This window comes from Henckelia pumila, chromosome 3 (genome assembly GCF_033568475.1).
Source record: "Henckelia pumila isolate YLH828 chromosome 3, ASM3356847v2, whole genome shotgun sequence".
NCBI lineage: Eukaryota > Viridiplantae > Streptophyta > Magnoliopsida > Lamiales > Gesneriaceae > Henckelia > Henckelia pumila.
In genome coordinates this window covers 174332495-174358359 of record NC_133122.1, presented here as the reverse complement: position 1 = coordinate 174358359, position 25865 = coordinate 174332495, and the positions used below count along the sequence as shown (strand labels likewise).

Genomic DNA, 25865 nt, shown 5'->3' with positions numbered 1-25865 from the left:
CTTTCCATTAAAATCGTAGTCTCGCACTACCGACATTAGCCCTGTTTCTTATAAGGGGCTGAGCTCTCTCTTTTCCACATAGTGAAGTTCAAGAAATGGGCAAGGACAGGGACCCAACCGCCGAAGCGGCCAACGGAGCCGCGCCGTCTAGACACGGCCACCGCACGTCCAAATCCAATCATGAATCCGAATCTGAACCCGACCCGGATTCAGACTCCGACACCGACTTCGAAGAGGGATCCAGAAAACCAGAAGCTAGGAGAAAGCGAAGCAAGAGCAGTAAGAGCAAAACCCGAATCTCCGCTTCGAGGAGAAAACGGTCGAGAGACAGTGATTCTTGTTCGTCATCTTCAGATTACGATTCGGAGTCGGAATCCGAGTCTGACTACTCATCGGATTCGGAGGAGGAGAGGAGGCGCCGGAGGAAGGAGAGGAGGAAGGAGAAGGAGAGGAAGGAGAAGAAGAAGAAAAGGAAGAGAAGAGAAGAAGAGAAGAAGAGGAAGGATAAGAAAAGGCGTGATAAGAAGAAAGAGAAAGATAAGGGTAAGAAAGGTGCCGTCACCAACTCGTGGGGAAAGTATGGAATTATCAAAGAAACTGATATGTGGTGCGTTTACTCGTTCTTTTCGAGTAATTTTAACATTAGCTTTCTTATCATTTTTCTGGTTGAGAATGGGTTACGTATGCAGTGTTTTTGGTGTAATTTTTTGCTTTGAAGTAAGGAGTAGAGCTGAATGTGTTTGGTCTATTTCTGCTTTGATAAATGAATCTGCAGCTGTATATTGTTTAAATTGGTACAATCATATGCTACCTTGCCAGGATTGTTTGAATGTTAATGTCTTTCTGTCATAATTGTTTTGCGGCCAGCCACGTGTCTGTAGTTCACCTTTCTGATGCTTCGACATATGTCAGGGCTCGTGTCAGTCCCTTCTCTGTATCTGAATCCTGAACGAATGTGTCTCTAGAGTTTGTGATTCTTTTTTGAGTGTAGTACTGTTGATGTAATCACACTAGCTGTGGAAGCTGCTGCATGATAGAAGGTGAATATTACAGTGGAATTTAGTGAGAAAACTTGCATCCCCATAAATATTTTAAGGTGGTGAACAATTGATCAGACTGTATTTTACAGGTTAAGTTTTGGTCGATTGGATTATTGGATGATGGTGACTTGCGATGTCTCATGTGATTCTTAACTTCTCTGCTGAGTTGGTAGAGCAAGTACAACTTGGTCATTGTCAATTCGAAAGTCTGAAACTGTTGTTTTTACGGATGTAGTTATTTTGTTCTTCCAGTTTCCTGGTACATGCAAGATGTAGCTGTCAGTCCTGCATTGATGTGGTCTGAGTCCTTGCAGATTATTTTATTTTGTGATCTTCTGATGTTGTATAGTTGGACCGCTTTTGAGACTGTTGTTTGACAAAATTGTTTTATTTTTAGGAATAAACGACCAGAGTTTCTTGCGTGGTTGGCAGAAGTGAAGCAGGTAACCCTTTCTGCCAAATCTGAGTTTTTTCTTCCTGAACCAGAAACATGTATCCGTGTGGCCTATGTTTATACTGTCCAGCTGAAATTCCCATGCACTTGCATCCCATTACAAATTTTGTGGCATTCATGTGGAAAAATTGCTTAATGATTTGCTGTGAACCATTCGTGCATGGTGCCTTTTCATCTGCGCCATCGGATATGTGAGATACATAAGCTTCATGCATCAGTTTTTAAGATACTTTTGAGCGTTTACCCTGATTAAAATTTCCAAAACTTTTTATGTGTTTGAACAGGTGAATCTGGAAAGTCTGCCTAACTGGGAAGAGAAGCAGCTGTTTAAAGAGTAATTTTCAATATTTTAGTTAGTATTGTGTGCAAATACTGTCGTTTGATAGATGAATAAGAATCGCTTAAATGTTGTGTTGAGTACCTTCACTATTATCTAATAATTGATACATTTATGTGTTGGCAGTTTCATGGAGGATCATAACACGGCTACATTTCCATCAAAAAAGTGAGGCTTCCTTAATAATAACTTGTTGGTTTTTCAAACCTATTATGTTACTCATCTTTTCTCCTCTCCCTTGTGATTGTTGGCTTTTCTTCGTACTTGGGTTCTGATACACGTGTGTTAGCCCAAGGAGCGGGGTGTTATTTTTTTTTCCCAGAGAGCATCATTTGCCATTTCCACTTCCACTGTCCTCTGGACGTTTATTTACCCTTTATTATTCATATCTGCAGATATTATGATATTGATGCTTACTATCTTGCTAAAATGAAAAAGGAAGAGAAAAGGGGATATTCAAAGGTTCAAGACACCGAACGAACTGTGTTCAATGACGAAGAACAGCGGAGGTTGGTGCTAAATTTTAGCAAATGTTTATCAACTTCCACACTCAGACACTAACCATGTTATCCATCTGCGAAGAGTACTAATACGTAGCCTGTAGGCTGTAGCCAACAAACTATTCATCATTGAATTTATGTCTTATATAGCAGAAAATTGATTTTGGCTCTATCGTTGAACTTGCCCAAATAAAATATTATGCTTACTCATAAACATTAGGACAAAATGCTGCATCTTCTTCCATACTAGTGTATCTGGTTGCTCTGGAGTGTAATGCTAAATCTCTAGTGGTGATCATATTCTTATTGTTGTCTTAAATAGTTCCGGTCAACCAAGATTGCTTTCAATAAACGGTGTCTTATTTGCTGTTTTCTTTTCTCTTCCCCATTTACAGGCTAGAACTTCGGATAGAACGGGAAAGACAGAAGGAAGAACAAGTGGCGGCATTAAAGGGTTCCATGCAAAGTGGAATGGTATCGTATTGTTCGAAGATTCTCATCTCTCTCCAACTAACTGCATATTTTGGAAACACATGGGTCACTTGTTTCACTGTCGTAATTTCTAGGCTCAAGCAATGAAAGAGCAAGCTCAGCTGAGGGAAGAGATGGCGCTCCAATACAAAATCGGTAACCATGAGGTGAGAATTAATATCAATGATGTAGTTTTAAAGGAGTCTTTAGCTGTAGTCATCCTCTAACCGTTGTCTCAACTTCGAATTCGCAGGCAGCCGCCGCTATCCAGAGAAGGCTGGACCCAGATATTGCAATGTAAAAGGTTTAGCAGAACTATAATGTTCTAAGCCTGAGTGTATTTACGACTATTTATGTTTCTTGATTCCATGTTCGTTCCTTGTGTTTCTGAGTACTTATCTAAACGTGGAAGTCACTGATGTTTAGGCGGCCCATTACATTTTTGTGGGGACATCTGTTTCATATCCTACCTAGTACGCATTTAATTTACTGTTATTGGCTCATTAAAAGCAGTAAAAGAGCGATTTAGTCGGTGCTTCATGACTCATGTCTTAGAATGTAAGAGCTGTGTAATAATCATCCAAAAGAAAACGTCGTAATCATGGAAACACTCCCGACAAGGGTGGATCGAGCCGCAAATGAAATTAAAATTTTAAAAATAATATCACTTCCTGAAATTTATTTATTTATTATTATTATTTTTTTTTTTGTGATGTGGGAATCCGAAGTCGTTATTTTCCGTGTGCAGCGGGTAAACATCCGGACTAACGCAATAGTCTGCAAACTACGTTAGTCAGATAAATTAAACTAGGTTGTGTGACAGATTAATCAAAAAGTTGTTGGTAGGTGTTATTATTATTATTATTATTATATCTCCTGTCTACGACGTTAATGCGAATATTCAAGTTTAGAATGTGTGATTACAGAAGTCCTTGGGCTCATCCATTGACTGTCTTATTAACCATGAGACAATGACAGACAGATACATGCATATATACATAAATAAAAAATTAGATCCATCTTACGAAAGTACGAATAAAAAATGTTTTTCAGGACTAAACAATTGTATATAAACATTCCTCGAGGCCTACATTTGGGTCTAGTCTCTGTTTCAATACAATGATCCTAAAATATTTTTATTTTAAATTCAGGTAATCAGTTGAATACGAGATACTAAAATATAAAAGTAAGCGTTATTCTAGCTGTGACAAAGATTAACTTAAATCAAACAAGATTTTTTTTAAAAAAATTGTATATATTTATGTGTTTTTATGTTTTATTGTCATTCCTTCTTGGTTTTACGGCTGATGAGATGTTAATATAAATATAATATTTTTATATTATATCCAAGTGTCTAATTTTAACGTGGTTATACATATCTATATATTCTCATGGCTCATTAATATAAGAGAAAATTGCAATTTTGGTCATTTATGTTTGTCACTTTGTGATTTTGGTCTTCTATGTTTTTATATTTCAGTTTTAATCCTGTATATTTCGATTTTTGGCAATTTCAGTCCTTTTTATTTGAAAATGCTTACGCGTTACACTTACACGTCAGCTCCACATCAGCATTGCATTGATGTCACATCAGTGCCACATAAAAAAAACTAAAATTGCCAAAAAAATAAAGATAGCGGACTAAAACTGAAATCTGAAAATATAAAGGATCAAAATCGCAAAGTGACAAAGATACAAGACCAAAAAAACAATTTTTTCTTAATATAATTACTTTTTGAAGATATTGAAATTTGAAACATATCTCCCGAATTTTAATTACACAAACCAACCCCTACCTCACATCCCTCAACCTTCGTCTTCATCATTTAATGATCCTATCCCTTCCCCACCGAAATTTATTTCATTTTTGGTCAAGTGCCTAAAATATATTGCATCACTCATCTGTGCAGACAATAATTGTTAAAATACAAAAATCTGCAGTCTCTCCCACAAAAATAATTACTCTAATTATCAGGAAAACATAAAATTAATTATTAAATATCGATAACATGTATTTAATCTGTCACCAAAGTCTAAAAAACGAGAGGAGATCTAAAATTATTATTTGACCAACATAAAGTAAATATTTTCGATAAGTATAACAAAAAAGGAACTTCGTCCGTTTGTTGTATTTACATTAACCGAAAGCGAACAAAATTGTTTTGGTAGGTAAACCAAACTATCACGCAAATGGTTAAAGAAAAAAACCGTTTACAGACAGGCAACTTTCATCCCACGCGCCACTCGAGTCTACGATCGGGTCAACGAGCTTGTTCGCGGGGCAGTGGATGTCACGCGCTGGGTGAGGCGTGTGGGTATCTGGAAATTTAACCGCTGTACAAAGCAGATAGCTACGTCTGACTTTTCACTCACTCTCATCCATCTTCCATTGCTTTTTCAATTTTCAGGAGAGACGTAGATAAACTCGAAGAAAAGAGCTTTTGCACTCTCTCCCCCAACTTTATTGAAGCTTTTCGCCCGTTTCCACCTAAATCTAAAGGTGTTGTTGCTGTTGCGTTTCCTTTTTCCTTTCTTTCTTTATTTCATCAATCTTGTGTTTTTTTTGTTTTACTTAATTAATGCTACTTGGGTAGTTCCATCTTTTCTTTTCTTTTTTTTTTGGTATTTTTTGTGATTTTCCTGGGAGTTCATGGATCATTAATGCTGGTTTCCAACAATGAGATAGGTATATCAGCATTTGCCGATGATTGGCTTTGAATTTTGTTTTCGAGGGTCAGTTTCAGTTTGCCTCATTTATTATGGAACTGTTAAGTTTGGCCTTTTTTGGGTTTGATTGACTTTGATTGGCCGGTTGTTGTAATAATTCTGTGAAGCTGCCAGTTTACTTACATGGTTTTTGCTTCAGAATGGGGGTTTGGAGAGATCCTTGCGTCTGTGTTTTTTTTTTTTGTTCGTTTCTTTACGATTTACTTTCTGCAGATTGGATGGGCGTGGCATGTATTGGCTATGCGGAGTGATTTTCCGGAAGGTAGATTGGAGGTAACTGTGCTGTAATTTGGATCGATGGGTGGGTACAAATCTGGTGTGAGTTGCCTCGGGTTGGAGATCTTCATTGGGCTTACATTGGTTTGTGCTATGCGAATGTGCTTTGGGGTTACCAATTCTAAAGATGGTGAGTCCATGTACAACTGAGGCGATTTGGTGTTTTGCTGATTTTTTTTTTCTTCCTAGTGAAGCTCAAATGTTGATTCTCAGCATAAACAACTTTGGCAAAGATTATTTTTTTAATTTAACTTAGGAAGTGTTTGGAATTGGCTGAAGAGTGCCTCCTAAAAGCAATTCCAAAGACTACTTTAAATTTTTCGGATCATTCGACGACTATTATTTTAATTTATCAGCCTACTTTGGTGTTATGTAAGAATTTATACCTATATTTTGAGTATAGAGATAATGCTGTTTTTTGAGACTTCGTCCCAAACGCGAGACCTTGGCATCATATGGAATATAAGTCTATCGGCAGATAATGGTGTTATCAGACTGCATTCATCACTGTTTTTGTGAAATATAGCAGTTTGTGCCAAGATGTGAAACTAGGCCAGAACCAAAAGATGAAATAATGGGGGCAATTTAGGGGTCAAAATCTCAATTTTATTCTATATGCCATATATATGTATTGTTGTCTTCATGCTGCTGTTATTAATTTTTTTTTATGACTTCTTGGCTAGCCTTTTTACAGGATGAGAAAATATTCAAATGCTTTTTCCTCTATCTGTTTGATGCTTTATATGCCCACGTTCTTGTTTGAATTATATTCTTAATCTAGTTGATGATCCTAACCACCACAATTTTGCTTTTGGATTTATGTTATTTCGAATAGTTGCGGCTATCAATGGCTTATATGTTTCATTGGGTTCTCCCACTCTTCCGGGATGGGTTGGTGCTGGTGGAGACCCATGTAGTCAACCTTGGCAAGGTGTTGGCTGTGATAGTACGAACTCGTTCATAATTTCAATGTAAGGATCTATTTATTTTAATTCGCCTTTTATGGTAGTAAAAGACAATTTAAGTGCTTAAATATAACATCTCGTTTTGTAGAAAAATTGTTGGAGCGAATTTAGGTGGAGAATTGGGTGACAATCTCGGAGATTTTTCCTCCATTCAAGATATGTGAGTGCCACCCTAACAATCACATTTGCATTTTTCATCCGATCGTAAATATATGCTGGAATTGTTCCGACATGGGGCGATATATTCTTTGTGCATTAGTAACCATTGGATTGGTGCTTCTTGATGTGATTCCATATGAATCACATGCTGGTCTCACTTGATCCAACAGTTTCAATCCTCCCTGAGTATTTTGCATGGTGTTATAGATAGAACCTAATCTATGTTTTGTTGCCTCTCTTGGGGCTGACAGCTACTTGGTTTTATTGCAGTGAACTGAGCAACAACCTTATCGGGGGCAGCATTCCTAATAATTTACCTAATACTTTGGTAACCTTGTATGTTCTGTCGCATTCTGGATTAAATTGAAGTACTTGTGAAAAAAAATTGAGGCAGATTCATATACTATATTACTAATATTTGTCTGATGCAAGTTATTTTATGTGCCTATCCAAGCGAGAAATGTGATCGATTTTCTTTACGTTCGGCAGTTTTCTTTCAGATAACAAGCTGACTGGAAGTATACCTAGTTCGATATCATCTCTGAGCAACCTATCTGCAATGTTAGTATTGATAACCACTAAGTTGGGCTCTGGTTAACTCCCGTATATTGGTCGGCTTCCTTAACAGTGGTTTCCTTCAGGTCTCTTAACAACAATGAATTAACCGGGGAAATTCCAGATGCTTTTGAAGGCCTAACACTGTTGGTCAATTTGTGCGTACCAAAGCATTTATGATTGGGACAATGAGATTATGATGTTGTATGTAGTGGATAACCAAAATTTTCTTTCGCAGAGATTTTTCGAATAACAATTTGAGCGGAGAGTTGCCACCGTCAATGGGAACTTTGTCGGCTCTTACTACCCTGTGAGTGACTGCCTCCTTCTGATAACTCGTTTTTTCTGTTTATATATAATGGCTATTAATTTCATGTTTGGCAGTCATTTGCAGAATAATCAGCTCTCTGGAACTCTTGATGTCTTACAAGCTCCTCCTCTTAAAGATTTGTATAATTCCTGTCATATAATATTCTGTCATCCTTCGTGATTTCCGATAACAATCCCATTTAATTCCTCTTTCAATTTGCAGAGATATACGAAATAATCTATTTTCTGGACCAATACCTGCAAAGTTGTCGAGCATTCCCAATTTTCGGTAGGTCTGAAGCACTCTTAACTTTTATTTCGGCATGTTTTTTGGCTGACAGTGAAGCTGATAGGATTTCCTTTAGTAAACCAAGCGTAGAAAATAATATAATTTCTTGTATTCTCCAACTGATTACAATGTAACATATAAATAAGAGCCTAATCTTTTAAATCTATTAATGAGATCCCTACAAATCTGGGATAGAATATTCACCATACAAATAACATAATCTGCAGGATTTATCTACCATAATACAAAATTAATTCAAATCATATATTATCTACAAAATCTGACACTCCCCCTCAAGCTGGTGAATGAATATCGCCCATTCCAAGCTTGCTAACAATATCTGTTAGCAAACTACTAGATAGTGCCTTTGTGAATATATCTGCCAACTGATCCTTGGAATAGACGAATGGAGTGCATATTAATCCACTTTCCAATTTCTCTTTGATGAAGTGTCTATCGACTTCAACGTGTTTCGTACGGTCATGTTGCACTGGATTGTGAGCTATACTAATGGCTGATTTATTGTCACAATATAACTTCATGGGTGAGTTCCACTTAATTCTCAAATCATCAAGAATGATCTTCAACCATAGCAATTCACATATTCCCAAAGCCATAGCTCGAAATTCTGATTCTGCGCTTGATCTTGCAACCACATTTTGCTTTTTACTTCTCCACGTCACTAGGTTTCCTCCCAAGAATGTGCAATAGCCGGAAGTGGACCTTCAATCATCCAAGGAGCCTGCATAGTCGGCGTCTGTATAGGCTTCAAGAGTAATAGCATCCCCTTTTTTGAATAATATGTCTTTTCCTGGGCTGCCCTTAAGATACTGCAAGATCCTGTGGACTGCCTTGAGGTGTTTTTCTTTTGGATTTTGCATATATCTGCTAACTACACTTACAGCATACGAAATGTCTGGTCTAGACTCTAGGCTCTGATAAGAGCCTCTATCTACCACTGGGTCATTTGGTGCATCACATAAGCCGTGATTGACTTCAATAGGGGTGTCCACCGGCTTGCAGCCCAGCTTTCCTGAGTCCTTCAACAAATCCAGCACGTATTTTTGTTGGGAAATGAATATTCCATGCCGTGAGTTAGCCACTTCAATTCCTAGAAAGTATTTTAACTTCCCAAGTTCTTTGATATCAAACTCTTTGAGTAGGCGCTGCTTCAGTTCCTGTATTCCTTCTATATCATTCCCAGATACTATCATATCATCAACATACACCAGCATAATAGTCACTCCCCCTGAAACCGAGTGCTTCACAAACAAAGAATGATCCCCTTGGCTTTGTCTGTATCCCAAGGTAATCATGGCTTTAGTGAGTCTTCCAAACCAAGCTCTTGGTGATTGTTTAAGGCCATAAAGTGTCTTCTTCAGCCTACACACCATCCATTTTTTAGATTCAAAACCCGGTGGGATCTCCATATAAACTTCTTCGGCTAGGTCACCATGAAGAAATGCATTCTTAACATCAAATTGTAACAGATTCCATCCAAAATTTGCTGCTAATGACAAAAGGATCCGCACTGTGTTCATCTTTGCAACAGGTGCAAAGGTTTCCCAATAGTTGAGTCCATATGTTTGGGTGTATCCTTTTGCAACTAGCCTCGCCTTATAACGTTCAACTGTCCCATCTGATTTATATTTGACAATGAATGCCCATTGACAACCAACTGGTTTAACCTTGTGTGGCAATCTAACCAGTTCCCATGTTTTGTTTCTGTCAAGAGCTTCCATTTCTATTTTCATGGCATCCTCCCACTTCTTGTCTCTTAATGCCTCTGATAGATTTCTCGGAATGGATGTGTTGTGAAGATTGGTCAATAAGGCTTTATGGCTTTGGGACAGGTTTTGGTAGGTCATAAACTGGTGTAAGGGATGTTTAGTACAGGTTCTGATTCCTTTTCTTAATGCGATTGGCAAGTTCGTGTCCTGGTCAACATCATCTAAGGTCTTAGAATCTGTTAAGAGTTCAGGTTCAACAATTGGTTCACTCTCGACTATGGCTTGGTTTTTTTCAGCTGGTAGCGTGGAAATTGCAGGAACTCGTGCGAAGTTCAGAGGTGGTGGTGCTACTGTAGAGGCTGGAAATTTCTTCCTGGAATAGGTTTTGAGTGGCTGTGTTTGGGTTTCTTTTTCCTTATCCGCGATCATATCACTATGTGGAGCTGATTTGGCAGTTTGATCAGGAAGTATAGATGGTGGGCTGTGTAGTAGTGGCAGTGTGCTAGAGTCAAAGGGAAGATCAAGTGAAAGACTTATATCCCCTCCATCTCTGTTTGTTTTGTAAATTTCTGGAAATTTTGAGGGAAAATAAGACTCATTTTCCACAAAGGTGACATCAGCGGAAACAAAAGTTTTTCGAGTGGAAGGATGAAAGCACTTGTATCCCTTTTGAGTAGAGGAGTACCCGATAAATATACATCGAAGAGCTCGAGGGTCGAGTTTTCCTCTATTTTGGGAATGTATATGAACGAAGACAACACTTCCAAAAATTCTAGGAACAAGATTATTAGACGCGGTAAAATGAGGAAAAAATTTTGTGAGAATTTCTATTGGGGTTTTAAAATCAAGAATACTACTGGGAAGTCTATTAATAAGGTGTGCAGCGGTAAGAACAGCTTCTCCCCAATATTGCTTAGGAACATTTTTGTGGAATAGTAATGCTCTTGTGATATTTAGGAGGTGGCCGTTCTTTCGTTCAGCCACGCCGTTTTGTTGTGGTGTATTGACACAAGAAGATTCATGCAAAATGCCTTCTTTTTGAAAGAAAGAAGAAAGGGACATATTAAAGTAATCTTTGGCATTGTCAGACCTAAATCTTTTAATTCTCACATCAAATTGCGTCTTAATCATGTTATAGAATTTTGGAAAAACAGTGCTAACTTCAGATTTATTTTTCAAAAGATAAATCCACGTCACGCGAGTGCAGTCATCGATAAAAGACACAAACCACTTGGCACCAGAAATATTGGGAACACTAGAGGGACCCCATATATCGCTATGAATCAAAGAGAATGGAATAATAGTTCTTTTATTGCTTGCTGGAAATGAAACACGTTTGTGATTTGCAAATTCACAGTCATTACAATGAAAAGACTCTAATTTATTTTCTTTAAACCATAAAGGAAACATTAACTTAAGGACCCTAAAGGAAGGATGACCTAAACGATGATGAAAAAGCCAAATTTTATTTTTAGTTGACAAAATAGACTCAGAAAAGAATGATGCGGATAAGGATCTCTCCACCCTAGTTCCTCCACTTTGACTCTCCAGATAGAAAAGACCATTCCTCTCATTAGCACGTCCAATCATCCTCTTCATTTTCAGTTCCTGAAACTCACAGTGGGAAGAGAAGAAGGTTACACAACAATTGGAATCCATGGTTAGTTTCTTAATGGAGATTAAGTTTGCAAACAACTTTGGAACATGGAGAACATTTTTAAAATATCACCTTGACCAGCAATGGTAGTGAAAGATCCATCAGCTAAGGTGATTTTCTTATGGCTAGAGCATGGTGTATAGGTAGAGAAGGATTTGGAATTATAGGTCATGTGATCAGTGGCTCCGGAATCGATTATCCACAACTTTGGAGAAATCTTTTCAGAGACATTAACAAAGCAAGAAGTAGGACCGATACCTGAAAAAGCCAAGGAGCTAGTACCTGACGAGGAGGGTTTCTCAAGTGACCCTAAGAAATTTTTCAACGCCTTAATCTCCTGCTCACTTAATCTTGCATCAGGGTTTTGTGTGCTTCCTTCATTGTTTGATGGTGCACTTACCATATGTGCCTTGCCTCCTTCATCAATGTTTCGATCAGGCCTACCATGTAGCTTCCAACACTGATCTTTGGTGTGACCATTCTTTTTGCAGTAAGTGCAATATAGAGATTCACGACTGTTGAATCTTGATTTTTTGTGTTGATTGTTGAACTTGTATTCCTTTATCCCAACCGTTTTAGCAACAAGTGCAGATCCTTCCTCTCCGCGGGTCTCGAGCATCACCCGTCTGCGGCCCTCTTCTGCCCGAATGGTCGAGATTGTTTCATTTAAGGAAGGCAGATCGGCCTTCCCTAAAATTTGTACTCTGACTGCATCGAACTCCATGTTGAGGCCAACCAAAAATTCATAGGTTCGTTCCCTTTCAATAAACTGCTTTAAGACTGTAGCATCTTATGCACAAGTCATCTTAATGCACTGGTATTGATCCAGCTCTTGCCATAGTCCTTGTAAGAGATTAGCGTACTCTGTTGTGGTCTGATTTCCTTGCTTTGTTGTTGCGATCTTTGACTTAACTTCATAAATCTGGGCTGCATCATTAGCCCTGGAATAAGTCTGTCGCATGGCCTCCCAAATTTCTTTGGCTGATCCAAGGAACATGCATGTATCACTAATCTCAGGCAGCATCGAATTCCATAGCCATGACATTACCATGGAATCTTGTTCATCCCAAGATGCATATTTGGGACCCTCCTCCGAAGGTCCAGTACCTGTTAAATGATCCAGCCGTCCTCGACCTTTCAGAAAGGTCTTGACAAGTTGGGACCATTTCAAGTAATTTTTTCCATTCAATCTATGAGCAGAATGAAGATTTTGTAACTTCCCTATTGCCGCAATATGTTCGACGGTGGCAGCATCATATTTAGGACTAGTTACGGTACTATCGGACATTTTACTGGAGATGGATGAAAAGTGGCTTTGATACCAAAACAAAGCATAGAAAATAATATAATTTCTTGTATTCTCCAACTGATTACAATGTAACATATAAATAAGAGCCTAATCTTCTAAATCTAGTAATGAGATCCCTACAAATCTGGGATAGAATATTCACCATACAAATAACATAATCTGCAGGATTTATCTACAATAATACAAAATTAATTCAAATCATATATTATCTACAGAATCTGACAGTTGAATATATGCCTGTCTTATGCGACATGTGTGCATCTTCGTTTTCATTTATCTTATTGCATGAGGACTGAATGTGACAAGATTTCGTAATCTATCAAAAGATTAACATCCCAGTACAGGGGTAAAGTCTTACATCCAAAATTTATAATTTAGGATTACGTAAACTTTTACTTGCAAATTGCATTTTTAGTTTGTCGCCTTGGATTGCAGAACAAAACGGTCTCCTATGATCAGTTCTCAAACAATAAAATTTTTTACAGGGAAAATGAAATTGTAAATGAAGTTGTAGAAGTTCTTGTATTTGTTCCACCCTTCTATGCATTGGAAAACGTTGATAATGTATTGGAGAACGTTGATATTTTCGTGTCTTTGCCCTTCCTTGTGGGAAAGCATATTGTTAGAACCTACAGTAACAATAACTCGCGCTTTGTAGTCGCAGCAATACTTTGTGCCCTAGAACAATCATGAGGTTAAATTCTGCATCATTTAAAACAAGAAGTTCACACTACTATCCAGCAGAAACTACCAGAATATCTGAACATGGTATTTTTGTATCTGCTTCCTAATTTTCTTTTCTGACCTGCAGAAAAGATGGGAACCCATTCGATGTTAACATTGCGCCATTAGCTCCACCAATTTCCACAGGACCACCAGCACCACCATTTTTTCCTGGACCAACTTCTGATAAAACGCCACCAACTTCCAGCAAATCGCCTCCAACTTCTGGACAAAGACCTGGAAGACAAGCTGATGGGCCATCCGCTACAAAGGAATCAAATTCTGAAAATTCAAAAAAGTCTCCGAGCACAAAAAGAATTGTATGGATCTCCGTTGCATCTGTGTTGTCATTCGTAATACTCCTACTGGCAGCACTACTTTTTATGCCAAGATGCCTTCGTGAAAGAAGGGAAATGTATAGAACCCCAAAACAACGTGAAGTAACTCCATACAATGGAGCTAGAGAAAATCCTCAAGGCGGTGGTTCAGTTATCCAACCAAGAAACAATGAAGCAAAGGGTAATGCGAAGTTCTTATATTCATGTATTTGCATGTACAAAAGGACACTTCCTTACATGAGCCTGCTATTGAAACTTCAGTTCCTAAATATGTTTCAAGTAGTTAAATATTGAATTTTTCGTCACCTTTTGTGAAACTAATAAAATGATTAGTTTTGCAAGCAATTTTTTTTAAATGCTCGTATTTGTAAATTATTATACACGAAAGTAGAAATTCTTTAAATTATTGGACGGAGACGTGGAAATTTTTTCCATGCCAAGGGCCCTTTGGCGTCACACGGTTTTTTATTTTGTGAACAGGTTCCCCTCTTGTTCTTGTGAGGCCAAAGGAAGAGAATCAACCTAGAGCATTGGGTTCAATTCCCAAACCACGCGGTGATGAAGAGGAGGTGAATATGAAACAGATGAGCGGAGTGCCTAGGAAGAACTATCATGAAATAGACTTGAGTGGATTTGATTTAGATGTGATGCCGCCTCCACCTCCCCCGCCGCCTCCACCCCAACCTTTTCCACCACAGAAGGTTATCGTGAACCCTATTGCAGCAGTTGAAACCACAGCTGAAAAGCCTATACGTCTTCCTGCCACTTCTGTGAAATCTTACTCAATAGCATCACTTCAGCAGTATACAAATAGCTTTTCACCAGAAAATCTTGTCGGGGGTGGCATGCTAGGAAATGTTTACAGGGCAGATCTACCTGATGGAAAGGTAAGACTTTCAACCATTTCTAAAGTCTCAACCAGTTAATAAAAGTTTTGTTGCAAGTATCAGATTTTTATTACTGTGATGTGAATATATATTGGGAGACATCTAGATTTCATACTGACTAGGTGATATGATGTAGGAAGTAAGAATTGTGTATAAATTGGACTGCAAATTCAAAGTGATGACCGAGAAAAGAGGTTATTTACCTGTTTAATTCCTTATTTACTCCCAAGACACTGGATTTATAGGGCCGCTGTCCAATATCCTGATCCCTTCTGCCTTCAACAAATGTAGCGCACAATGTGCTCTTGTGAATGTTTGCTACTCTCCTACACTCCTTTATGGCGTTTTTTTAAATAAAATAAAATAAAATCCTTGACATAGGTGGATTTCTAGGTGTCAAAACGTTGTGTCATCAGATATTACAAAAAAAAATACATGATAGTGCATAGAATACAGCCATGCTAAAATCTATATATCTTGGAGACAGTCTCTCTAATTATGGACACAATGTATTGATTTACTAATGAGCTCGACCCCGTCCCACAATTTCCCCCTCTATTAATGTCCCACCTACTCGTCTACAGCTAAATAGAAATGATCACACAGCTATGCTTTTTTTTTTTTATCAGAAACACAAATATTATTAATAATTAAAAAGATTAAAATACAAAGTGTGGACAATCCTCAAAAGAGGTTGAAAGTTAGTCTATCTCAATGCTAAGCTCCAATCCCTATACAAATCTGAAATTGCAAAAGGTTGAAATTCTTTTATAATATGTAACCAAGTTGATCCGCTCAACTTAATCTTGTCCCAACTTTCTTCAATCGAATTTTCTTCGTCTTCAAAGATCCTTCTGTTTCTTTCTAGCCACACCATCCAACAAACGCAATGCACTAGAACACCCCACAAAATTTTCCCCCTTGTTCCCAGTGACCATCCCAAATCTGCTTCGAGCAGCTCTCTCGTGGTACTTGGTGTCACCCATGACAGACCCAATTCCTGTAGCAGCAGCCACCATAAGGAACTTGTGTAAGTACAATGGACCAACAAATGATCTTGACTCTCTTCCCCTTTTTTGCACAGTACACACCAATTAGGGCTCAAAGAGCAGTTCGGAAACCTCCTTTGAATCACATCACAAGTCGGCAATCTTCCCAACGCAGCTGTCCATGCGAATACCTTTACCTTAGAGGGAATCCGAACCTTCCAGATTGTGTGGAAAAGATCGAATTTTGGAAACAAAACATCCGGGAAGAAAGAATCAAAGAAGGATTTAACTGAAAACACTCCTGAATCAACCCACTTCCACCTCCTAACATCCTCCCCTCCCTCCACTAAGCTAACCCTGCCCAAAACTTCCAACAAACTAGATAACTCACCCAGCTCCTCGTCCCTAAGGTTACGAGGGAGATGCAAATCCCAAGAAAGAGAATTTAACGAAGAGAAGGACTCGCTAGAAAGAAAATGCGAAATGGATTTATTATGGGCTCTTGATAGCTGAAAAAGAGAAGGAAACAGAATCTGAAATGAGAATTGTCCTACCCAACAATCCTCCCAGAACCTAATTCTATCTCCCCCTTAACCTCTAACCTCACTGATTGAATAAAATCCGGATAAATCCTAAAGATGAACTTCCAGGGATTCCGAAAAGTGTTATGTTTTGCCAGTCCCGCGTCCCATCCATTTTCTTGCATGCCGTATTTGCTGGCCACAATCCTCTTCCACAATGAATTACCCTCCTCCGAGAAACGCCCCCACCATTTACCCAACAAAGCCTTATTCCTTGAACGGATATTGCCGATTCCCAGTCCTCCCCTTCTCTTCGGCAAGCTAATCTTTTCCCAAGATACCAAATGGCAGTGTTTGTCCCCGTCCGGCCCATCCCGCAAAAAATTCCTCATTAACTTTTCCATGGACTCCGCCACCCCCCTAGGGATTCTGAATAGCGATAACTGATACAACGGAATGGCGTTCATCACCGCCTCAATCAAGGTTAGTCTACCTCCTCTCGATAGAAAAGATTTTTTCCAACTCGCTAACTTTTTTGACATTTTGAACAATACCGGCTCCCAAAAGGGTACCTTGAGAGGATTTCCTCCTAAAGGTACCCCCAGGTAAGTAATGGGCCAAGACTCCAGCCCGCAACCAAACTCTCTAGCCAACTCTACTTCCGCTGCGGCCTCACAATTAATGCTCAACAATGCACTCTTTTCTAAATTGATCTTCAAACCCAACATTTCGCAAAAAGAAACCACAATGTCCTTCAAAAATCTTAGATGTCCTTCGTCCTTCACAAAAAATAAAGAATCATCTGTGAATTGAATGTGAGAAACCTCGACTCCTCCCCTCCCTATATCCCAGCCTTGAATAAAGTTCATGGCCTTAGCCTTGTCCATCTGCCTAGCCAGAACATCAGCTACCAAGTTAAAAAGAAAGGGAGATAGAGAATCTCCCTGCCTTAAACCTTTTTCTCCTCTAATTTTGCCACAAGGCCTGCCATTGATAGGAATCGAATAGTTGACGTTGTCTAGGCAGCCTTTGATCCATCTTCTCCACCTCTCACCGAATCCCTTCTTCATGAGTACAAAATCCAGAAATCTGAAATCCACATGATCGTATGCTTTTTCGAAATCTGCTTTAAAAGCCCATCCTTTCTTTTTCTTCAATCTGAACTCTTCTACCATCTCGTTAGCAATGAGACAGCAGTCGAGTATCTGTCTCCCTTTGATGAAAGCTCTTTGTGAATCTGCAATCGTAGTATCCATTACCTTTTTCAGACGCGAAGCTAGCACCTTGGCGATGATCTTATACAAACTGGTTACCAAACTAATAGGTCGAAAATCCTTGATCCGGTCTGAATCTTTCTTTTTTGGAATCAAACAAATGTAAGTTTCGTTTGTCACTCCGTTAATTATTCCTTTTTCGTAAAATTCCTCAAAGACCTTAAGCAAATCCCCCTTGATTACATGCCAACAATCCTGATAAACTGCCATTGTGAAACCATCGGGGCCCGGAGATTTCGATCCATCACACTCGAAGACTGCTTTTTTTATTTCTATTTCTGAAAACGGAAGCTCAAGCTGTAACATTTCATCGTGATCAATTTGGCTCCATTCCACTCCCTCTATGCCGAAACACCCCCCCCCCCCTCCCCCCCCCCATTACCTGTTGTACTGAAAAGATTGCGATAGAAATCTATCAAATGCGCCTTAATAAATTCACTGTCCGTGCAGAAGGTTCCATCTTCCAATTCCAGTTTCTCAATCCTCGATCTACTCCTCCTCTGGCTGAGTAAAGAATGAAAAAATCTCGTGTTGCAATCCCCTTCCTTCAACCACTTAACTTTTGCTTTCTGAAATTCCTTTTGAGCATTCCTGCATTCTATCTCCTCTATTGCACTCCTAAGAACTCTTCTCTCTAACACCATACTGTCTACCCAAAGTCCCTCACCTTCCTTAGCGTCCAGCTCACTGATCTTGCTCTCCAAATCCTTTCTTCTCGCATCTAAGTTCCCAAACTTTTGTGAATTCCATTTCTTAATGTCCGATTTGATATCCTTCAGTTTTCTCATGAACTTATACCCCTCCCACCCTTGCAAACTTTTACTCGACCACCAAATAGCGAACTCTTCTCTAAAATTCTTATGCTTTAACCACATATTTTCAAACCTAAAAGGAGTTGGACCCCACTCCCCCTTTGTGGTGTCCAGAATTACTGGATTATGATCCGAAGTGATTCTCGGCGAGATCAGTTGTCTACTGAACTTGAACATCTCTTTCCAACCCCCTGAGAACAAAAATCTATCAAGTCTGCAGCAAATAGGGGAAAGTCGCATGTTGGACCAGGTGAATTTGCCATTCAAAAGCGGTGGATCACACAACTCTAACTCTTTGATCAAAGAATCAAAGTTTCTCATGCTGCTGGTCATGGTAGTGCTGTTCATCTTCTCACTCAGAGATCTCACCACATTAAAATCTCCGCCTACACACCAGTTAGGGTTACACAACGCCTCCAGCCCTGCCAATTCGTCCCAAAAATCTTGCCGATCCTTCGGCTTGCATGGGCCGTAAACCGCCGAAAACCACCAATCAGAATTACTGCCCTTTTCTATTTTAACCGAAACTGTGAATTCTCCGATTAAGTTGTCCTTTACTGATACCGTCCTTGAATCCCATGCCACCAAAATTCCCCCTCTACTGCCTAGAGCTGGCAACTCCAGCCACTCAATAAATCTTGACTTCCACAAACTCGATATAAACCTCCTATCAACCCTCATTTGCTTGGTTTCTTGGAAGACCACTACGTCCGGCTTTTCCCTCCTTAGGATCGTACGAATCAAGCTCCTCCTCCTGCTGGAGCCTCCCTCTCTAATATTCCAAGAGAAAATCTTCATTAAACTACACCACGGCCCGAGAACTGCTGGTTTCCCACCGATGCTTTATCAGCGGTAGGATCTCTTAGGTAAAGTGTACTCCTGTGAAGAATGCCCTCTGATTCTGACTTATTAAAGTTTACCCGACTAATCTCCAATCTAGCGAGGCAATCGTTGCTCACTAATTTCTGCGCCAGAAAAGCACTGTCCTCCTCAATTCCTTGAGAATTAAATGATTTCCGGTTTCTCAGAACATCTCCAATCTGATCATCCGTTTTTTTATCCAACAGCGAGATTAACCCCTCCCCCACTGACTCCTCACCCCCCCTGCAGAATGAAATGGATTGCCCGAAAGAGAAGGAAGGCCAAGGTTGAAAGGAAGGCTTGTCGAAACCCCCTCAGGATCAGGGTCATTAACATGAGCCAGTAATTGGAAAGAAAGCTTACCTGCTGGAGATCCAAAGATGTCCCTGATGTCCTCCAATCCATCTTGAATCTGTGAATTGTTGCAAGATCCCCCATCTTGATCACTGTCTGAAGCAAACGAGTCTGAGACCTCTGACAAGTTGTCTCCGCTGAATTCTAAGACCGAATTTTCCTTAATCCACTCGGAATCCTTGATACTAGACAAAATGACATCTAGATCCGTAGGGCACACTAAGCTATCCCTCTCCGCAAATCCAGAGTTTTGTTGAACAGCCACAATTGGTTTCCTCCTAGAGTACACCTTCTTGAAAAATGGTAGAGACTGATGCTTGGAGGCTGCCACTTCATCCAACGAATTAATCCCATCTGTCGCCGCTGCTAACCCCGAACTAGACTGGATATTACCCTTTCTAAAATCCTCCTTCCCTTTAGGGCTAATCTTGTTGAGAAATTTGATGCGATCACCTATGGACGAAGGTTCCACTCCCTGCTCTCTCAAAACAGGACTGTGCTCCATTTGTGTAGTCTTTGGTTTGAACTGACCTCTGTTATTGAGCGAAGGCTTCGCGGCAAAATCAGTCTTACCTACCGTGTTGTTATTCGAGTTCCCAATCCACCCCCCCCCCCCCCACCCCCCAACCAACTGGCACCTTCGCACCATCGACCACCACTTGGGCGTACGAGCGTTTTTCATAAATTTCGTAAGCATCTAGATTAACAGAATTCACCTCAATGCGAACCACCAAAGGTCCTTGATTCGTTTGGATTTGCATAAAACTATTAATGAAGCCACCCTCAGGACCTACCACCTTTATTTTAGCTGCCGACAAATCTTTGAGTAGAATAGTGTCTAAGCTGATATCCAACAATCCCCCACATTGTTCGCCCACTGTTTTGAACAAATCATTGGACCATAAGTCCCAAGGGAGCCCTAAAATGCTTACCCAACTGTTGCAGCACGCGAAAACTTCCTGTTCCCTATTGATCAGGGGTCTCCACTCTTCGAATGACAAAGTAACTCTATTCTCTAGGTAGCATTTCTTGAGCTTTAAGAAGGATGAAGCGTCTTCTGCGTTGTTAGGCCACCATGCTGCTTTGTTAGCTTGGAAAGGAAATAACTCGATCCTCCTCTTCACTGCCTTCCCAAGTGTTGATCTTACCAAGTCCCATGAAGTGTTAACCCTCACCTTAGTAATAATAATAGCTTTCGTCCACTCTTTGACTATGCACTGCTTAATACTCTCCTTCGCATCTAATGATCCCTTCATCTCGTTTTGAGGAACCTTGATTCTTTGCTGCTGGAGCTGCTGAGTCTTCTGAGGCTCCCTTGTTTTGCCTCTGTCAACCCGAGAATCAGGTCCCTGAACTCTTCCGTGGTTGATGAAGAAATGAAGTTGGGTTGCCAGACGTTTCCACCCCCAATACTCGCGCCCGCTAGGAATAATTATGCGCTGCTTAATCCCATTCTGAGAAATTCTGCTCACCTCCAACGAGCTGCCTCTGTTATTGCTAATTCGATGAATACAGAAAGCTTCCTCTTTGACTCTCCATTTTTTGAATGCTGGGAACGCTTTAGGACTCTTGATGTGGTCCCAAATCGTAGCCCATAACCATCGAGCTTTGTTGAAGTCCAGCTCCAGAAGATAACTGGCCTTCCTAGTTCTCTCTGTCAAACAAATCGAAGCTCCCCTCAACCCCATTCGCGTAAGAAACAATTTCTGAGCTATTCTAACCTCTTCCACCACCTTAGAAATCGGCCGCTCATAGTAAACCCCTCTACCTATCTGGAACCCTACTCTCAAAGCCATTCTCGAACCCGTCCCAGCTTGCCGGAGCCAAGGGTCCATCCTCGCTCGAGAGAAGGGAGAAAAAGAAAGAGAAGAACGCAGGCCTTCAGATCTGAGACGCACTTAGAAAACCCTACTTCGTCGGAGAAGATCTCTCCCGATGAAGTCGCCGGAACCCTAGACAGCCGGAAGACCCGTCGCCGAGAACCTCCCGGGAAGACTCCGTCGTGTTTGAGTGAGAATCTAGATCGCCATCGTTGAGAGAGATTTTATTTTTAGAGAGAGAATATCACACAGCTATGCTTAGCACGTGTAACACCTTAATTGTGCTCAAAACAAACTCCATCTCATTTGCTAGTTCCCAGCACCCATAACTTACTATCTTACTTCCTTCCTTTCAAACAACCTCCATATCTCCATTCATGATTCACCACGTTCTCATGTCAAATTGTACCAACCAACTTCTCAGACTAGAGTGTGGCCTTATATTTCCTCTCACGAGGAAGGCATGCGCCTCTCCATGCCTTTCAGTTGTCCCTGATACGTTGAGAAGAAAAGCGTGAATTTTGAGAATACCTCACGGGGATTTTTCTGTTTACATATGATATTATGTTCATCTTAACTAGAAACGTAGGAGGCAAGTCTATTTGCACCTTTTCATCGAGATGTTCATCAAGGAAGAGTCCTTTAGTTATCGACAATGGTCACATTCTCTATTAAGTCTTGAAAAATTGGGGATAACCAATGTTATGATAAAACTATCATATATATGGTGAACAATGCATGATCTTATCCCTTTTATCATTTGTAGTTGATAAATTTATCAGACTTTAACTTTCTTTCATTAATCTCATCTTCAATTCCTCATTTTGCCTTGTCTCTCCTTTCAACTTGCTATCCATCCCATATGCACTAGAGGAAAATGGAAATGGAAAATTATTAATGCAACATAAAGCAGTCAAGAAAGCATAAGCCTGTTAGCAGTTGGAACATAAGCTGTAAACATCAGGCAACTTAGGACCTCAGCTCTCAGTTTTTATACTTCCCAATAAACATTGATGCTTGAATAATCATTCTTTCGAGTTTTGCTAATAGGAATTCGATCTGACCATCCACCCAAAATATTCTCAGTTTACTTCTCTCTCTCAGATTATTTCTTTTTCTTATGGTATACATGAATGGTAACAACAAATATATTTTCATTCCTGCAAATTTTACCTGTGTACCTCTACCATTTGGAATAAATTTTAACTCTTACTACTCGAAAGAAACTATTTGATATTCAATTCTCTCTTATTCTTCTTTAGTTGCTTGCAATCAAGAAATTGGACAAAAGAGTTACCAACCAACAGAAGGATGATCAGTTCATTGAGTTGGTTAATAATCTCGATAAAATTCGACATGCTAATGTTGTTGAGCTCATGGGTTTTTGCTCTGAGCATGGACAAAGGCTGCTCATCTATGAATATTGTACTTGCGGAACACTTCAGGATGCTCTGCACTCTGACGATGAATTTAAGAAAAAACTTTCATGGAACACTCGTATCAGGATGGCACTTGGAGCTGCAAGAGCATTAGAGTAAGTCAAATTAACCCAATACAGAATATTACCATTTATTGTTTTAAAATTTTAAAGATGTAATTAAACATAATCAACCTGTGTCTGATTGCTTGAAGATTTGTTTCTTTCCATTGACTATATTCTAAAATATCTCCGTCTCTCTCTCTCTCATGGTTTCTTTCTTTTCCTTTGGCAGAATTCATACGTATTTAAGTTTTTGAATTTCCTCACATGTTTGTCTAGATTTTAAAGTTTAGGTTTCCTAAGGATATGTAACATATATGGGCTCTGCTGTTTGTCAATTATCACGTTTCTAATTCTGCCTGAACTATTTCGTGAAGGTATCTTCATGAGGTCTGTGAGCCGCCTGTAATTCACAGGAATTTCAAGTCTGCTAATGTTCTACTCGATGATGAACTCTCTGTCCGTGTTTCTGATTGTGGTTTGGCTCCATTGATATCCTCTGGAGCTGTAAGTCAGGTAATTTAATGTTAATTCAGTATCCCAATCAAACATATATATTCAATGCCTTGATGCTGATAATTTAGGGGATATTATATGACAATAGGAAAAACTTGAACTGCATTAGTTAGTGAGTAGTGACTCTGGTGAATATGCTTAAAACATGTTTCTGAATCACCTGTTGATATTTCATATTCAATCCTCTGTGCTACTTTCTGGGTTTCTGGCCTATTCCTAATAAAATGAACCACTGCATGCACACTACTGTGCATAATCCAGTAAAAGTTCGATGCAAAGCAGAAATCTTTGCTCTGTCTGCATTTTGAAGGTGGAAAAACATTTCAACCAAACAGTTAAGGACCCGTCTAAGGACCAGTTGCTGTGAACAATGGTACTTAGAATTACAAGTTGAAGAATGAAATTTAATTTATCTGCGGACTTTAAGAACCAACACATGAATCTCTGCAAATATCATGTAATTATAATGCTTCATTTCAAGTACCTTTCAATATCATAATCAAGATTGGAAACCATGCTTGGTTTATTTCGTGAAACAGTTAAATTTACCAAAAAGCCATCCTTTACAATCTTAAACAATGCGTGAAAGCATTAAAATTCATTTTTCAACTGATAGAATTTATGGAGATTTGCCACTGAAAAACGTATGCTAATGGCAATTCCACTTACTTGTAGTTGTCAGGCCAGCTTCTCACAACCTATGGATATGGTGCCCCCGAATTTGAGTCTGGAATATACACTTCAAAGAGTGATATTTATAGTTTTGGAGTTGTCATGTTGGAACTGTTAACGGGCAGAAAGTCTCACGATCGGTAATACTTTGTTCTATGAACTTGCTAAGTTTGTGGTATGTCCTTGTATACTTGTTACCTTATCTTCTTCAAATCTTACGTAGGGCAAGGACTCGAGGAGAGCAATTTTTGGTAAGATGGGCAATTCCTCAGCTTCATGACATTAATGCCTTGTCGAGGATGGTTGATCCTGCTCTGAATGGAAATTATCCGGTGAAATCTTTATCACACTTTGCTGACATTATCTCCCGTTGTGTCCTGGTGAGCGGATTTGATGTTCCCTTTCATTTGGTTTTATAGTTCACGTTATAAATAAATGTTCTCATCGTGGCAAAAAAGTTATTGAGAGTAAGTAAACCAAATCTTTTTTACTTCTCTTTTAGTGATTCATGCTTCTTCCCAAATAGAGAACCTTTACCAGAATTTCCTCGATTATTTGCTTACATGATTGAGATTCCACATGCAGACGGAACCTGAATTCAGGCCACCAATGTCTGGAGTGGTGCAGGACCTTATACGAATGATAAGGAAGGAATCTCCTAGTAGCTCGTCAGACGGAGATTAGCTTGGATTACACGACACAACATTGGTTGGTTACTTTTGACATGAATTAGCGGCCAATCAAGGCATAGACCGCGAGGGGAAAAACAAGCTGTGGGACTATTGTGCCTCCATACACTAGAAGTTCTCGCGGTGCCTGCTTTCTCAAGAAGATCTTCGTGCTACGATCAATGAAATGGCTATCCATGATGGTTGTCCGTTAATTAATTCATGTTATTTTAATGTGGGATAAAAACAACTATTTCATGATTATTATCATTCATAGGAGTGCAATTTTTTCAAAATGTATATTGTCCATTCGTTTGAGGACTTTGTGGTGCCCTGAGGCTTACTGCATTTTTGCAAGACCTAAATGCAAGGGACATTTTATTGTTTCTTATGCCTAATAAAATGACAAGTTATAAGGAACATATTCAGCGAAAATGTGCAAGTTGTTTCTATTATTCAAAAGATAGTAAAAGTGAACAATACTATAATTTTTTAGATGTATAAATTTTGTGCAATCCTTTCAACACATTGGATGGATTCTATTGGGTCGCTTAACTTAGGACTACAGGATGTATCTGATATTTAATATTAAAAATAATCAAAGTTGAGCTTGTGAATTGGCTCATTACCAACAATTTTTAAGCTCAACCTCAAAAAATGTTAGCTCAAACCAAACGATTCCTAGGTCTCATCTCTGGAAAAAATAAATAAATTAGCGTTAGGTACAAGTATATCTTATTGAGTTTGAATCAATTTTTGTAAGGGCGTGTACAATGAGCTAGGATGTTCACACAGAAAGTGAGCTTTCTCGCCCATTTCATTTTTCGTGTCTTTACACTGCTGAATATGCTCTAGTCGACAAAAAAACATTAGGGGATATAATTGGTTTTCCCGGCAGAACAAATAATTTTCGAGAATGAAGGGCTAGAATGTCAATTGCTAGTATATTTGTTCATATTTAATGTCTGAATTCTGATAGCTCATTAATAAATGTATTCCTTAGATTAATTTTGTAAGGGAATAGGGGTTGCACATAAACAGTTTGAGGTGTTGACAACACCTACAATAACACCTTGAGTAATTTGCAGCGGAATATAATTAAAGCGTAAATAAAATAAACAAGCAACCAAGTAAATAAACTCAGATAAATATGTCTCAGGGCAAAACTTCAC

The 25865-nt window shown here is 39.2% G+C and overlaps 2 protein-coding genes across 5 annotated transcripts; both read left to right on the top strand.

Annotated features, from left to right (window-relative positions):
* Positions 1–21: 21 nt before the first annotated feature.
* LOC140891601 (uncharacterized) lies at positions 22–3342 on the top strand. The gene is made up of 8 exons (XM_073300191.1): positions 22–607; positions 1438–1483; positions 1779–1828; positions 1958–1999; positions 2227–2340; positions 2727–2805; positions 2898–2969; positions 3056–3342. Exons 1-8 carry the CDS (start codon positions 96–98, stop codon positions 3101–3103), a joined length of 963 nt encoding a protein of 320 aa, XP_073156292.1. The 5' UTR covers positions 22–95; the 3' UTR covers positions 3104–3342.
* A 1844-nt stretch (positions 3343–5186) lies between these two features.
* On the top strand, positions 5187–25115 carry LOC140886554 (protein STRUBBELIG-RECEPTOR FAMILY 3). 4 transcript variants are annotated; one of them, XM_073293188.1, is made up of 17 exons: positions 5187–5302; positions 5743–5935; positions 6641–6776; positions 6859–6930; positions 7200–7265; positions 7419–7490; positions 7571–7642; positions 7723–7794; positions 7869–7934; positions 8017–8082; positions 13590–14020; positions 14320–14726; positions 22620–22891; positions 23215–23353; positions 24029–24165; positions 24249–24405; positions 24611–25115. In XM_073293188.1, exons 2-17 carry the CDS (start codon positions 5827–5829, stop codon positions 24707–24709), a joined length of 2373 nt encoding a protein of 790 aa, XP_073149289.1. In that variant the 5' UTR covers positions 5187–5302; positions 5743–5826; the 3' UTR covers positions 24710–25115. The 4 variants fall into 4 exon arrangements, with proteins under 4 accessions (XP_073149289.1, XP_073149290.1, XP_073149291.1 ...); XM_073293189.1 differs by lacking the exon at positions 5187–5302 and adding an exon at positions 5329–5488; XM_073293190.1 differs by lacking the exon at positions 5187–5302 and adding an exon at positions 5332–5535.
* Positions 25116–25865: the final 750 nt, after the last annotated feature.